The sequence below is a fragment of the Balaenoptera musculus genome, chromosome 3, assembly GCF_009873245.2.
Source record: "Balaenoptera musculus isolate JJ_BM4_2016_0621 chromosome 3, mBalMus1.pri.v3, whole genome shotgun sequence".
In the NCBI taxonomy this organism is placed as follows: domain Eukaryota; kingdom Metazoa; phylum Chordata; class Mammalia; order Artiodactyla; family Balaenopteridae; genus Balaenoptera; species Balaenoptera musculus.
The window spans coordinates 116,709,640-116,724,297 of NC_045787.1; the positions used below are offsets into that span (position 1 = coordinate 116,709,640).

Sequence of the window (14,658 nt, forward strand, 5' to 3'; positions counted from 1 at the left end):
GTTTTTCATAAAACAGATCACTGTCTCGATTTCCGTGCAGAAGACTGGCCAAAAAACAAAGCTGGAGAATTTATGGGTATCAAGCCAGTTCTTACCCCACCTCAGTGCTGTTTTCTAAACATTTACAGAGAGCAAATTTGCAGAACAGTTTTCTGGTCACACTCTGTAAAGTATCTCAGCACTTTCTCTCCCCTTCGCTTTGCACGTCCTGTTTGGGGATGAGTTGTCAATCTTTATGAGTTTTTGGTGCTAACCTCCTCCCTCGCCCACAGCATCGGAGGCCGCTTGCAAAGCACTCCCAGTAGGGCCTCTGGGGGAAAGAGAAACTGCTGACCCGCAAGAAAGCGGAAACGTAGAACCGGAATTCCGCTCGCACACTTTTGTGTCTTGAAAAGTGAGAATCCCGGGGAAGCTTCCCAATCTGCCCCTCGCTGGCTTGGCAGCTCCCGGGATATAAGAAGGTGCAGGAAGAGACTTAAACCCGCAGCGGAGAGGCTGAGAATCCATCACGGAATGCATCCCAGCACTTGGTTTGTGGGCTCCTGTTTCCTTAAGCCTCGAAGGTGTCGTGGTTCACGGTCACGGTTCCGCCTCTCAGCGCCTCCGCCCCGCGGTTCCTGTCGGAGTTCCGCCCTCTCCGCGGGCACTGTAGGGAGTCGGTGGGTCCGAGTGCCCAGGACCCGACGCTCCGCTTTCAAGCAGTCGCGGAGAAACGCCAGCCGAGCTCAGCCCCAGTTATAAACTGTCTTCAGGTAGAGGTTGTAGACATTAAGACCTCAGCGGTCTCAGGGCGTTGTCCTAGGAAACGCCGTTTAAGGGAAGGCGTGTTAGTTGTTGGGAGCGTCTTCCTTGTCCCGCCCCGCGCTCGCTGCCAGGGCGCGGGGCGAGATCCCAGCTGGCAGGGAACCGAGACCGCGCCTCCCCAACGCCGGCGGTTTACCTCGTCTCTGCACCCCTAGGCGGCGCTGCACTTCTCCGCACCCGGCCCGCACCGCTTTCCCAGACGGCTGCCAAGCCTCCAGTCTAGCAAGCCTAGCTCGCAGCCGGCCGGCCCCGGGCAATTCCGGTATTCGGAAGGCGAACGTCGGCGGTCTCTGCACCTCCAGTCGGCAGCAGCGGCCGGTCGGCCCTCGTTTTTTTTTTTTTTAAACCACGGCTTGTGATCTCCGGGAGTCCGGAGCATGTTCCCGGGTCACCGCTGGTGGAACGAGGACGCCGAGGGGGAAGGAGGATGGTGGGCTGGAGGGTGGCGGTTCTATGTTTGTGGGTCTCCTGCGGCTCTGCAGCGGGACAGCTCGAATACTCCGTGTCGGAGGAGACCGAACGGGGCGTAGCCGTAGGCAATGTTGCCCAGGACTTGAGGCTGTCAGCGGCCTCCCTGTCCTTGCGGAACTTTCGCTTCCTTTCCAGCCATGGCGAGCCCTACTTCGAGGTCGATCTGGCCAGCGGAAGCTTGGTGGTCAGAGAGCCGGCGGATCGCGAACGGCTGTGCGGGGACAAAGCTGCCTGCGTCCTGACCTATGAGCTGGTGCTGGAGGACCCGCTGGAGCTGCACAAGATGCACGTTCACGTCCTGGACACCAACGACAACTCGCCTCACTTCCCTGCCGGCGACGTGCAGTTGCACATTCCCGAGTTCCTGATGCCCGGAGCCCGTTTTACTCTCCCTAATGCCCAAGATGCCGACGAGGGAAGCAATGGGGTGCTAAGCTACAGCCTGAGCCCCAGCCAGCACTTTCGCCTGGACATGGGGTCGCGGGTCGACGGCAGCGAATACCCGGAGTTGGTATGGGAGAAAGCGCTGGATCGGGAGCAGCGTGCCACCCACCGGCTGGTGCTCACCGCCCGGGACGGCGGGCTGCCGGCGCGCTCCGGAGACGCACAAGTCACCATCGTCGTGGTGGACACAAACGACAATGCACCTGTATTTGAGCGCTCAGTATACCGCACCAAGGTGCCAGAGACTGCACCCAACGGGACTGTGCTATTCCGAGTTCAAGCCTCGGACCCGGATGAAGACTCCAATGGGGAAATCCGGTACTCCTTAAGCAATAGCACGCAGGCAAAGCTGCGACACCACTTTCACGTGCACCCTAGAAATGGGGAAGTGCGGGTAGCTGCTTCACTAGGTCCGCCTGAAGCGCTGTTGGAGGCATACATCGAGGCGAGGGATGAAGGCGCCTTCGGTCTAGCCAGCACCGCCAAACTTCTGGTGGAAGTGACTGATGTGAACGATCACGCTCCCGAGGTGAACCTCCTCACTTTCTCCAGTCCAGTTTCCGAGGACACCGCCGCTGGCACAGTGATTGCCCTCCTTAGTGTAAGGGATGAGGACCTTGGTCCCAATGATAAGGTCATTTGTAGCATGTCCACTGGAGGCCCTTTTAAGCTGAAGGCTTCCTTTGACAACTACTACAGCTTGCTGACTGATGGGCCGCTGGACCGGGAGCAGGTCAGTGAATACTAGGGCCTGATCACCGCCTTAGATGGTGGCTCGCCCCCACTTAGCACCCGCAGGACACTGACTGTGTCAGTTGCTGATGTGAACGACAATACACCAAGCTTTCCTCAACCGAAACAGGAACTTCTTGTGGCTGAAAACAATGGCCCTGGGGCCTCCCTAGGACGTGTGTTTGCCCAGGACCCAGATCTGGGGAAGAATGGCATCGTCTTTTATGAGCTGTTGGATATTATCTCTGAAGGGCAGGCAGCCTCTAACTTGGTGGCAGTAGACTCCTCCAGTGGGGCTATCACTGCCAAAATTTCCTTTGACTTTGAGCAGCTCAGGGGGTGTCACTTCCAAGTGGAAGCCGAGGATGGTGGCATTCCTCCCAGAAGTGCAACAGTGACTGTGAACTTGTTTGTGGTAGACAGGAACGACAATGCTCCAGTCATCTTGTTTCCCTTGCCCAGAAATGGCTCTGTCCCAGTGGAAATTGTGCCCCGCTCTGCCAGAACAGGACACTTGGTCACAAAAGTGGTAGCAGAAGATGCAGACAATGGCTCCAATGCTTGGCTTTCCTACTACATCTCTCAGGCTTCTGACTCGAGCCTTTTTAGAATTTCAGCCAATATGGGAGAGCTCCATACTGCTCGCTTAGTTCTTCCCACTGATGCAGTTAAACAGAGGGTGGTGGTAGTGGTTCGGGACCATGGAGACCCATCACTTTCCACCTCTGTCACACTGGGCGTTCTGTTGAGCAACTCTGTGCCTCGGGTCCTTCCAGACTTTGAAGATGGCTGGGAAACAGGCGGGCACCTGTCCGCCCAGAACCTGTATTTAGTAATTGCCCTGGCCTGTGTTTCCTTTTTATTTCTGGGGTGCTTACTTTTCTTTGTGAGTAGCAAGTTGAGCCAGATCCCAGGTTGTTGCTCTCAGAGCTGCTGTCGCTCTCCAGAGGAGTTGAGATATGGAAGCAAGATGGCTTCGAATCCTTGCATGACATCTGCCACAATAGATGTCACTAATAGATGTCACTACAGTCGAAAGACTTTCTCAGACCTATCTCTATTGGGCCTCTCTGGGACTTGGTTCTGACAATAACAGTTTGCTGTTGCGTGGGGAATACAGTGCTGCTGACCTGAGAAATTTGGCCTCTGGGGTAGGACTGAATGTGCCAATATCCTGTATTCAGACTCAGAATAGGAAAGAGGATCGTGCAAATGTCAATGCCATGGTAAGCAAATTTTATGGGATTTGATTCCCTTGACCAGGAAATGGCCACTAGCTATTTCTGAAATGTTTCTTAGATGAGCCTTTGGCAACATTTAATCCAATGAATTGAACGCTCCTGCTTAGCATCCCCTGTGCTAAGCATTCTGGGAAGATACAGGTGTTAAAAGAGACTGTCCTTGGCCTCAAGAAGGTTACAGTTTATTTTTGAGGAAGTAAGGTAAGAAATTCAAACCTATTACAGAACAATTAAAATAATATAGCATAAAGGTCTAAAATTTAAAAAAATAAAGCATCAAAGTTTCTGGTACAGGTAATAAACAACCTGAGGTGTCTTTTTTTTTTTATAAATTTATTTATTTTTATTTATTTATTTTTGGCTGTGTTGGGTCTTCGTTGCTGCTCGCGGGCTTTCTCTGATTGTGGCAAGGAGGGGCTACTCTTTGTTTCAGTGCCCGTGCTTCTCATTGCGGTGACTTCTCTTGTTGCAGAGCCCAGGCTCTAGGCACGCAGGCTTCAGTAGTTGTGGCACACAGGCTCAGTGCTCTAGAGCACAGGCTCTAGTAGTTGTGGCGCATGGGCTTCGTGGCTCCACGGCATGTGGGATCTTCCCGGACCAGGGCTCAAACCTGTGTCCCCTGCATTGGCAGGTGGATTCTTAACCACTGTGCCACCAGGGAAGTCCCCTGGGGTGTCTTTAAATAATTCCTTTTAGGAATTTCTTTAAGGAATTACTTAAAGCAAATATCCCTTCATTAGAAGTATTTTGAGCAACAGATATGTGTAAGGCATTCTGATTCCTAAGGTGAGAATGAAAGTTATGTAAGAGTCTTTGTGTAATACAAACTTAATATCATGGACGATGAGACGTTTATTCAAACCATTACAATACATGATTTAAAAATGATGATAACCTAAAACATGTAAAAGTAAATTGCAGTGGATGTTCAAAGAAGGGAGAGAGAGAACATGAGAGAACATCTAGGCAGGGAGGAGGGAATCAGAGGAGGCTTTGTGGTAGAGATAGCTGTTGAATTGGATTGTGAATGCTATACCATTTAATAAAATGCAGCATACTCTCTAGGCTATATTTTACAATGAGTCTCATTTTGACAAAGTAGTCTTTTTTGAGAACGATACTCCAAAACACAGCTAATAGTTCCACACAGTGTTTGTAAGTACATAAACGTTCTAGGCATGTCTCAAAACACCTATTTGTACTGACAGAAAGAAGAAAAGATGATTGGGTATAAGGACTGGACAACCTTTTATTTTGTGTTCTTATTGATGTATTTCACAAAGAAGACAGATGAGTAATTGTTATGTCAGAAACATTGGCGTGTTCAGAGGTGCACTTACTATTCAAAGTCGATTCAACTTGGACTTAATATTCTTATTATTTTAGAAGCCAGTATACTTAGAAGTAAGTAAATACCATATTTGGGAGTAATGCATCTAATAAAATTAAATTACACCTCAGTTTATCTGTTTGGCATTTCAAAACTTTCTGAGTGGAGTGGGAGCAATTGGCTTAGCAATTTTACAATATTACTTTCCAACTTCTCATAGAGATCAGGGATGCAAGAGAAAGGTTGTGCAGAAATTAGGGAAGGGAACGAAGGGAATGTTCTACTCTTCTAGGTAATAAGGGAGAAAATTGAATAAGTTATTCTCCTTCAAATAATTATGTTCACTGCAAATAAAATAGATTTGCATCCATTATAACTTTGCATAATTAATATTCACACATGATATAATGGAATCCAATATATATGATTAGTAAATACTTGCTGATGAATGAATAATTAAATTTGTGAATATATTAATTGGATGGAAACACTGTTCAACACAGAGGGAAAAACTTTAACTTACTTTTTATCTTTACGTGTATATATAGTTAACAGTTTAAAGGCCATTTTCAAATATATTATTTTCTTCCTTATGATATACAATCATGAAACAACACAACAGGGATTTTCTGGTCCTAGAGCTAGCAAGAAAAATCTCAATGCTGTATTCTGGGGTTAAATAAAAGTCCAGTTCCTGTAGATAGCAAAGTGATTAGTAGGGATGCACATCATAATACTGTGAACTTTGCAGTGAATGAAAATTAAAATGCAGTTAATTTTAAGGGAGAAAATTGGTGCACAAAATGTTAGTATTTCAGGTATCAAAACACAGTGTATAAACTCTCTATTAAGAAAATTCACCATTTATTTCTTTTATTTCATTGCTTTCTGTAACAAGGAGAGATAAGGATACCAGCAATGTCTATGAAGTTTGAGAATCAGGAATTGTTTGAGAGAAACATTTTTTTTTTTTTTTTTAGAAATTCACGTTCTTTTATTTATTTATTTATTTATTTATTTATTTATTTATGACTGTGTTGAGTCTTAGTTTCTGTGCGAGGGCTTTCTCTAGTTGCGGCAAGTGGGGACCACTCTTCATCGCGGTGCGCGGGCCTCTCACCATCGCGGCCTCTCTTGTTGCGGAGCACAGGCTCCAGACGCGCAGGCTCAGTAATTGTGGCTCACGGGCCCAGTTGCTCCGTGGCATGTGGGATCTTCCCAGACCAGGGCTCGAACCCGTGTCCCCTGCATTGGCAGGCAGACTCCCAACCACTGCGCCACCAGGGAAGCCCTGAGAGAAACATTTTGACTAGACTACAAAGGAAACATAAGTAAGTGATAGGAAGATCAATGGATCTGAGAGTTAGAAGGAAAATTATCTACTTAAAAGGAAAAAAATGTAGTTAATAACAGAGGAAAATGTCCCCTGCCACAGAATTTTTAAACTTATGTGAGTGATAAAGTAACAGAGATATACTGTTTAGACGTGCAGGGCTATTGTGCCATCTCACTCATCCAGTTGAACAGTCTTTTTCCATCATTGTTGATATCTCGCTTTTTAGGTTGTTCATTGTCTGTTAATTTGTGTGGGCTGGATATTTCCTTATATATATAGAAAGCTTGATGTATAAAAACATGGGAAAATAACTTCTATAAAGCTGGAGTATTTGTAATTCAACACAGGCACTTATTATTTACTTCTTCCTATCCAAGTGCATATTGATCCAATCTTGATTCTTTAGAAAAGAATGCTTATCATAGTGTTCACTGAATGCCTTAAGAACAACTACAGAATTCTAGAAATAAGGTATTTGTTGCTTCAGTTTTATAAAACATATATCCTTTGAAAAGCGTGAAATTTCATAATTTTAACTGTGTGCCTGAATCACACAGAATCATGTTGATGCGTATGTGTTTATATTTTGTTCTAACTCTAAGCTCTTCTGTCTTATTTTAGTTTAGAGTGTATGTTAGTATAATTTACAATACTAAAAAAAATTAACTTAAGAAATTCAGGAAGAAAAAAAGAAATTCAGGAAAACCTTTTATCTATATCTCTTCTTTGTTAATATTTAACAGATACAACCAAAATTGACCCACTGTGCAACAAGTAGACAACACGAGTCTCATGGCAATTTTTTCTGTTAAAATTCTTGATAGACAATTTAATTTTTTAGATGGTATCTGAGGTGTAAACTCTACTATTTAAAATTAGTTGCATTGGCAATTTTTTTAAGATAGTAAATATTAATGTAGCAAAAATGCACAACAGCATACAACTAAATTTATTAAAAATTCCACATGAAAATTATATTTTAAACACACCAATGTTTTATTAGTGTATCGTTCTTCTGGGATTAAGGCAGTTTCTCTTTTGCCAGGATCTATGGAGTATAAAATATTTCCCCTTTGCAGTGTTGTTTGTTAACAGAGTGGTAGAATGTTTTTGGCATTCTGGGTGTTTTTATTTGCTAACGTATATTCCTTAAGTAGACTTTCCCATAGGTTAATTGGATGTTTCCTTATATCTATTTTGACTTTGAAGCTGATAACCACACACCGAAAAACTTTAGAGTGCAGTAACTAAGGAAGCGTGTAAGGTATATGATATATATTCAGATTAAAAAATATGTAAATAGATAGCACAATAGTATTCATTGTATAATGCAAAAACCTCAAACTAGTGAAAAGGAGAGAAAAAGAGCATCATAACTTGAGTAGAAAAAAGAAAAGCAATGCTTTTGGGAGATGTATGAGTGGGAAAGTTTTGACAACATCTGATAATATTAATGACCTATTGATTTTTGTTGCCTTCAATATTTGCAGTTAGAGGGAAACAATAATATTCCAGAGACTAAATACACTTTAGCTGGCTTGGGATGAAGGTAGACTAAATTACTAAGAGGTGTTTACATTGCTCAAATGCGTGTAACGTGAATATCAGAAATAACATTTGGCAGAATGTCAAATGAATATAAATCACAATCTAGGACTCTGATTAAAGTATGGGAAGCAAGGAATTTATTGGTAAGGATTATTCTTTAAAACGAAAACTTAATGATAAAGGTGGTTACTCACCTTGTTCCCAATTTTAATTGATGAGATGAGAATGGGTCAGGAAACCACGTGTCTCTTTTGTACTGTATTTATGAGAAAGAATTAGGATAAGAATTTCTTCCTCAAGCTATAAACACAGAAGGTCATTATATATTCATCTGGAACTTGTCTTGGAATCTAGGAATGAATATGCAGTCACGTTGTCTCCTATGCTGCAGAGAAAGAGAAAAGCCTTTCTGTCCCAACCCAAACTGCTGGCTGTTCCTAGAGCCATCTGGTTGCCAGGTACACATATACTGTTTTCATAGCTAAGCTCTATTGACATACCTCAAAATGTACTCTCTGAATTCAGGCACATTATGTTTATTCTTTAGAATCTTTAAGCAAAGATCACAGCTGTTTTCTTTAGAATCACAATGATGCTCATACAAAATAAAAACAACCAATTAAGACATCTTAATAGTGGGTTTTGGCATCTATATTCATCACTTGAGATTGGCATGTCATTTTCCTTTCTTTTAAGGATTTGGTATCAAGGTTATGCTGGCCTTATTAAACAAGTTAGAAGTGGTTTTTTTCCTCTCCTTTTTTTCTAGTCTCTGGTCATGTTTGTTAAGATTGGTGTTATTTCTGTCTTAAATATTTAGTAGGATTCACTAGGGATGTTCTCTGTGCCTTAAGTTTTCTTTGTGGGAAAGTTTTAAATCATGAAATCACATTTCTTTATTAGTAAGAGAAATATTCATATTTTTATTCTTCTTGTTTCATTTCTGTAAATTCTTTTTCCAGAAATATGTTAATTTTTCTAAATTTTCAAATATTTTGGCATAAAGTTTTTTATAATATCCTCTTTGTGATCTTTGTAACATCTACAGGATCTGTAGTGATATTCCTCTTTCCAATCTTGACGTCATTGTCACCTCTCATTTTTCCTGGTTAGACTTGGAAGTAGCTTATTATATTAGCCTTTCAGGACTAACCTAGCTTTTGGGATTCTCTTGCTTGTATATTTGCTTTCTATTTAATTGATTTCTGCTCTTAACATTATTTACCTCCTAATATTTTATTTATGTTCAATTTGCTATTTGATTTCTAGCTTCTTATACAGCTTATTGTTTTTCAGGTTTTGTTATTTTTAATGTATGGATTTAAAGCTGAAAAATTCCCCTAAGTATGGTATTAGCTGCTTCATGCAAATCATATTTTTAAAAATTTTAATTGAAGTATAACATACATAAAAGTTCATATATCGTATATGTATAACATGCTGAACAATCCAAAATCAACAGAATCATGTAATCACCACAGAGGTAAAGAAGTAGAAGAGCATTACCAGCACCCCAAGCCCCCCTCAGCCTCCTCTATCTTTACTCCCTTCTGAAATATAACTATTATCATGAATTCCAACATCATAAAAATAGAATCGTATGGTATGATTATGTTTTTGTGTCTGGCTAACTTAATTCAATATCATACATGTGACAATCATCTGGCCTGCTGTGTATAGCAATAATCCATCAATTAAATTGCTGTATGTCACATTGTATGAATATATCACAATTTATTTATCCATTTTTCTGCTGATGGACATTTTTTTCAAGTTTATTTTTGCTATTATGGACAATTCTGCTATGAACATTTTTTCCATGTCTTTCAGTGCACATATTTGCATTTCTGTTGACTATGTATCTAGTAGTAGAAATTGCTTGGTTATATGGTATGAGTATGCTCAACTTTAATAGATACTGCCAACAGGTTCCCAAATTAGTTGTTCCAAGTTCCTCTCCTGCCAGCAGCGCTTGAGAGTTTCAGTTACTCCACATTCTTGAATAATTAGTATTACCAGACTTTTACATTTTCATTGTTATAGTGGTGTGTACTAGTATCTCATTTTTAAAATTTAAGTTCTAGATTTGTGTTTTTTTCCATGTAATGTAATAATTGAATACTGAACAGTCTACAAAGTGAATATTAAAATGCTTAGACCATTCATCCCTCCCTTCCATTGTATACTTTTTTTAAAGTCAGGTTTATTGGTTGTTTGAGAAATATTGGTTCACTGAGCTATACAGATCGTCCAAATGTGGACACATTTTATTATGCAATAAAAAAAAATCACATTTGTCAATACCACCATTGATCTCATCAGACAGTCTTTTAGTATTGGGAAGCTACAAGCTCATGGTGGCAGACAAAAGTTTTCCAAAATTATGATTCTTACTCAAAATCTTAAATTTTATCATTTGCAACAAATACTGTCACTTGTTTTCCTTGCAGTGACAGGCTCATTTCATTCATTTTTAAGAGAATGTCTGTCTTCTGGTGTTATAAATACCCAAGTTCATCTTGTAAATTTCCTGTCTCAGCCCTGGAGTCAACCATTCTACAGGATCCTTCAATTCTTTTTTCTGGGAGATGGTATTTAGAAATATAATCTGGACAATAGGTGTGCTTATTCCTACATGGTTGAGTCAGCGTTTCTAGGTGTGAACTAGGGGATATGCATTTTTTAAAAGGTAAAATAAATCACAAGTTCATACTAATCTTTACAATTCAAGTTCAGAACTATAAGGTTTTTACTTAATTTCATTGCTCTTACATTTGTATCTCCTTTCTCCCATAAAAATCCCAGTGTTCATTTATATCAACATAATTACTAATTTATTACCACACACTACTCAAAGAACAGACTTAGAAAACAATACCAGCATTACACCAACAATGTGATTACAGTAACAGTTTAATATTTTTGCCATTCTTTTCATTTGTAGGGTATATTTTACCAGGCTTGTACAAGTTACTGTGTTTTAAAGTATCTTGGAATAGTTCATCTCTGTGTAGTTATGCCACCAACTACATAGAGTTAGGTTCATTTGTTTCAAGTTGCTTTCACAGTGAGGGCTTGCTTTTTTAAAAAAATGTTTTAATTTAATTTTATTTATTTTTTTATGCAGCAGGTTCTTATTAGTCATCAATTTTATACACATCAGTGTATACGTGTCAATCCCAATCGCCCAATTCATCACACCACCATCCCCACCCCGCCGCGGCTTTCCCCCCTTGGTGTCCATACGTTTGTTCTCTACATCTGTGTCTCAACTTCTGCCCTGCAAACCGGTTCATCTGTACCATTTTTCTAGGTTCCACATACATGTGTTTATATACGATATTTGTTTTTCTCTTTCTGACTTACTTCACTCTGTATGACAGTCTCTAGATCCATCCACGTCTCAACAAATGACCCAATTTCGTTCCTTTTTATGGCTGAGTAATATTCCATTGTATATATGTACCACAACTTCTTTATCCATTCATCTGTCGATGGGCATTTAGGTTGCTTCCATGACCTGACTATTGTAAATAGTGCTGCAATGAACATTGGGGTGCATGCGTCTTTTTGAATTATGGTTTTCTCTGGGTATATGCCCAGTAGTGGGATTGCTAGATCATATGATAATTCTATTTTTGGTTTTTTAAGGAACCTCCATACTGTTCTCCATAGTGGCTGTATCAATTTACATTCCCACCAACAGTGCAAGAGGGTTCCCTTTTCTCCACACCCTCTCCAGCATTTGTTGTTTGTAGATTTGCTGATGATGCCCATTTTAACTGGTGTGAGGTGATACCTCATCGTAGTTTTGATTCACATTTCTCTAATAATTAGTGATGTTGAGCAGCTTTTCTTGTGCTTCTCAGCCATCTGTATGTCTTCTTTGGAGAAATGTCTATTTAGGTCTTCTGCACAATTTTGGATTGGGTTGTTTGTTTCTTTAATATTGAGCTGCATGAGCTGTTTATATATTTTGGAGATTAATCCTTTGTCCATTGATTCGTTTGCAAATATTCTCTCCCATTCTGAGAGTTGTCTTTTCGTCTTGTTTATGGTTTCCTTTGCTGTGCAAAAGATTTTAAGTTTTATTAGGTCCCATTTGTTTATTTTTGTTTTTATTTCCATTACTCTAGGAGGTGGATCAAAAAAGATCTTGCTGTGATTTATGTCAAAGAGTATTCTTCCTATGTTTTCCTCTAAGAGTTTTATAGTGTCCACTCTTACATTTAGGTCTCTAATCCATTGTGAGTTTATTTTTGTGTATGGTGTTAGGGAGTGTTCTAATTTCATTCTTTTACATGTAGCTGTCCAGTTTTCCCAGCACCACTTATTGAAGAGACTGTCTTTTCTCCATTGTATATCCTTGCCTCCTTTGTCATAGATTAGTTGACCATAGGTGTGTGGGTTTATCTCTGGGCTTTCTATCTTGTTCCATTGATCTATGTTTCTGTTTTTGTGCCAGTACCATATTGTCTTGATTACTGTAGCTTTGTAGTATAGTCCGAAGTCAGGGAGTCTGATTCCTCCAGCTCCGTTTTTTTCCCTCAAAACTGCTTTGGCTCTTCGGGGTCTTTTGTGTCTCCATACAAATTTTAAGATTTTTTGTTCTAGTTCCATAAAAAATGCCATTGGTAATTTGATAGGGATTGCATTGAATCTGTAGATTGCTTTGCGTAGTATAGTCATTTCCACAGTATTGATTCTTCCAATCCAAGAACATGGTTTATCTCTCCATCTGTTTGTATCATCTTTAATTTCCTTCATCAGTGTCTTATAGTTTTCTGCATACAGGTCTTTTGTCTCCTTAGGTAGGTTTATTCCTAGGTATTTTATTCATTTTTTTGGAATGGTAAATGGGAGTGTTTCCTTAATTTCTCTTTCAGATTTTTCATCATTAGTGTATAGGAATGCAAGAGATTTCTGTGCATTAATTTTGTATCCTGCAACTTTACCAAATTCATTGATTAGCTCTAGTAGTTTTCTGGTGGCATCTTTAGGATTCTCTATGTATAGTATCATGTCATCTGCAAACAGTGACAGTTTTACTTCTTCTTTTCCAATTTGTATTCCTTTTATTTCTTTTTCTTTAATTGCCGTGGCTAGGACTTGAAAAACTATGTTGAATAATAGTGATGAGAGTGGACATCCTTGTCTTGTTCCTGATCTTAGAGGAAATGCTTTCAGTTTTTCACCATTGAGAATGATGTTTGCTGTGGGTTTGTCGTATATGGCAATATGGTTTGTCGTTATTATGTTGAGGTAGGTTCCCTCTATGCCCACTTTCTGGAGAGTGTTTATCATAAATGGGTGTTGAATTTTGTCAAAAGCTTTTTCTGCATCTACTGAGATGATCATATGGTTTTTATCCTTCAATTTGTTAATATGGTGTATCACACTGATTGATTTGCATATATTGAAGAATCCTTGCATCCCTGGGATAAATCCCACTTGATCATGGTGTATGATCCTTTTAATGTGTTGTTGGGTTCTGTTTGCTAGCATTTTGTTGAGGATTTGTGCATCTATATTCATCAGTGATATTGGTCTGTAATTTTCCTTTTTTGTAGTATCTTTGTCTGGTTTTTGTATCAGGGTGATGGTAGCCTCATAGAATGAGTTTGGGAGTGTTCCTTCCTCTGCAATTTTTTGGAAGAGTTTGAGAAGGATGGGTGTTAGCTCATCTCTAAATGTTTGATAGAATTCACCTGTGAAGCCATCTGGTCCTGGGACCTTTGTTTGTTGGAAGATTTTTAATCACAGTTTCAATATCATTACTTGTGATTGGTCTGTTCTTATTTTCTATTTCTTCCTGTTTCAGTCTTGGAAGTTTATACCTTTCTAAGAATTTGTCCATTTCTTCCAGGTTGTCCATTTTATTGGCATAGAGTTGCTTGTAGCAGTCTCTTTGGATGCTTTGTATTTCTGCAGTGTCTGTTGTAACTTCTCCTTTTTCATTTCTAATTTTATTGATTTGAGTCATTTCCCTCTTTTTCTTGATGAGTCTGGCTAATGGATTATCAATTTTGTTTATCTTTTATTTTTTAAAATAAAATGCAGCTTTTAGTTTTATTGATCTTTGCTATTGTTTTCTTTGTTTCTATTTCATTTATTTCTGCTCTGATCTTTATGATTTCTTTCCTTCTGCTAAATTTGGGTTTTGTTTGTTCTTCTTTCTCTAGTTCCTTTAGGTGTAAGGTTAGATTGCTTACTTGAGATTTTTCTTGTTTCTTTAGGCAGGCTTGTATAGCTATAAACTTCCCTCTTAGAACTGCTTTTGCTGCATCCCATAGGTTTTGGATCATTGTGTTTTCATTGTCATTTGTCACTAGGTATTTTTTGATTTCCTCTTTGATTTCTTCAGTGATCGCTTGGTTATTTAGTAATGTATTGTTTAACCTCCATGTGTTAGTGTTTTTTACATTTTTTTTCCCCCTGTAATTGATTTCTAATCTCATAGCGTTTTGGTCAGAAAAGGTGCTTGATACGATTTCAATTTTCTTAAATTTACTGAGGCTTTATTTGTGACCCAAGATGTGATCTATCCTGGAGAATGTTCTGTGCGCACTTGAGAAGAAAGCGTAATCTGCTGTTTTTGGATGGAATGTCCTATAAATATCAATTAAATCTATCTGGTCTATTTTGTCATTTAAAGCTTCTGTTTCCTTATTTATGTTCTGTTTGGATGATCTGTCCATTGGTGTAAGTGAGGTGTTAAAATCCCCCACTATATTGTGTTACTGTCAATTTCC

The 14,658-nt window shown here is 39.8% G+C and overlaps 2 protein-coding genes across 7 annotated transcripts in view; both read left to right on the forward strand.

Moving 5' to 3' along the window:
- The window catches only part of LOC118893338 (protocadherin alpha-C2), a 159,698-nt gene that overhangs the window by 78,955 nt on the left and 66,085 nt on the right, over positions 1-14,658 (forward strand). The window lies entirely within an intron of this gene.
- PCDHAC1 (protocadherin alpha subfamily C, 1) lies at positions 1,232-3,701 on the forward strand. Its single transcript, XM_036848780.1, is given in 2 exon segments — positions 1,232-3,454; positions 3,456-3,701. Coding segments are annotated over 2 exon segments (2,469 nt in total).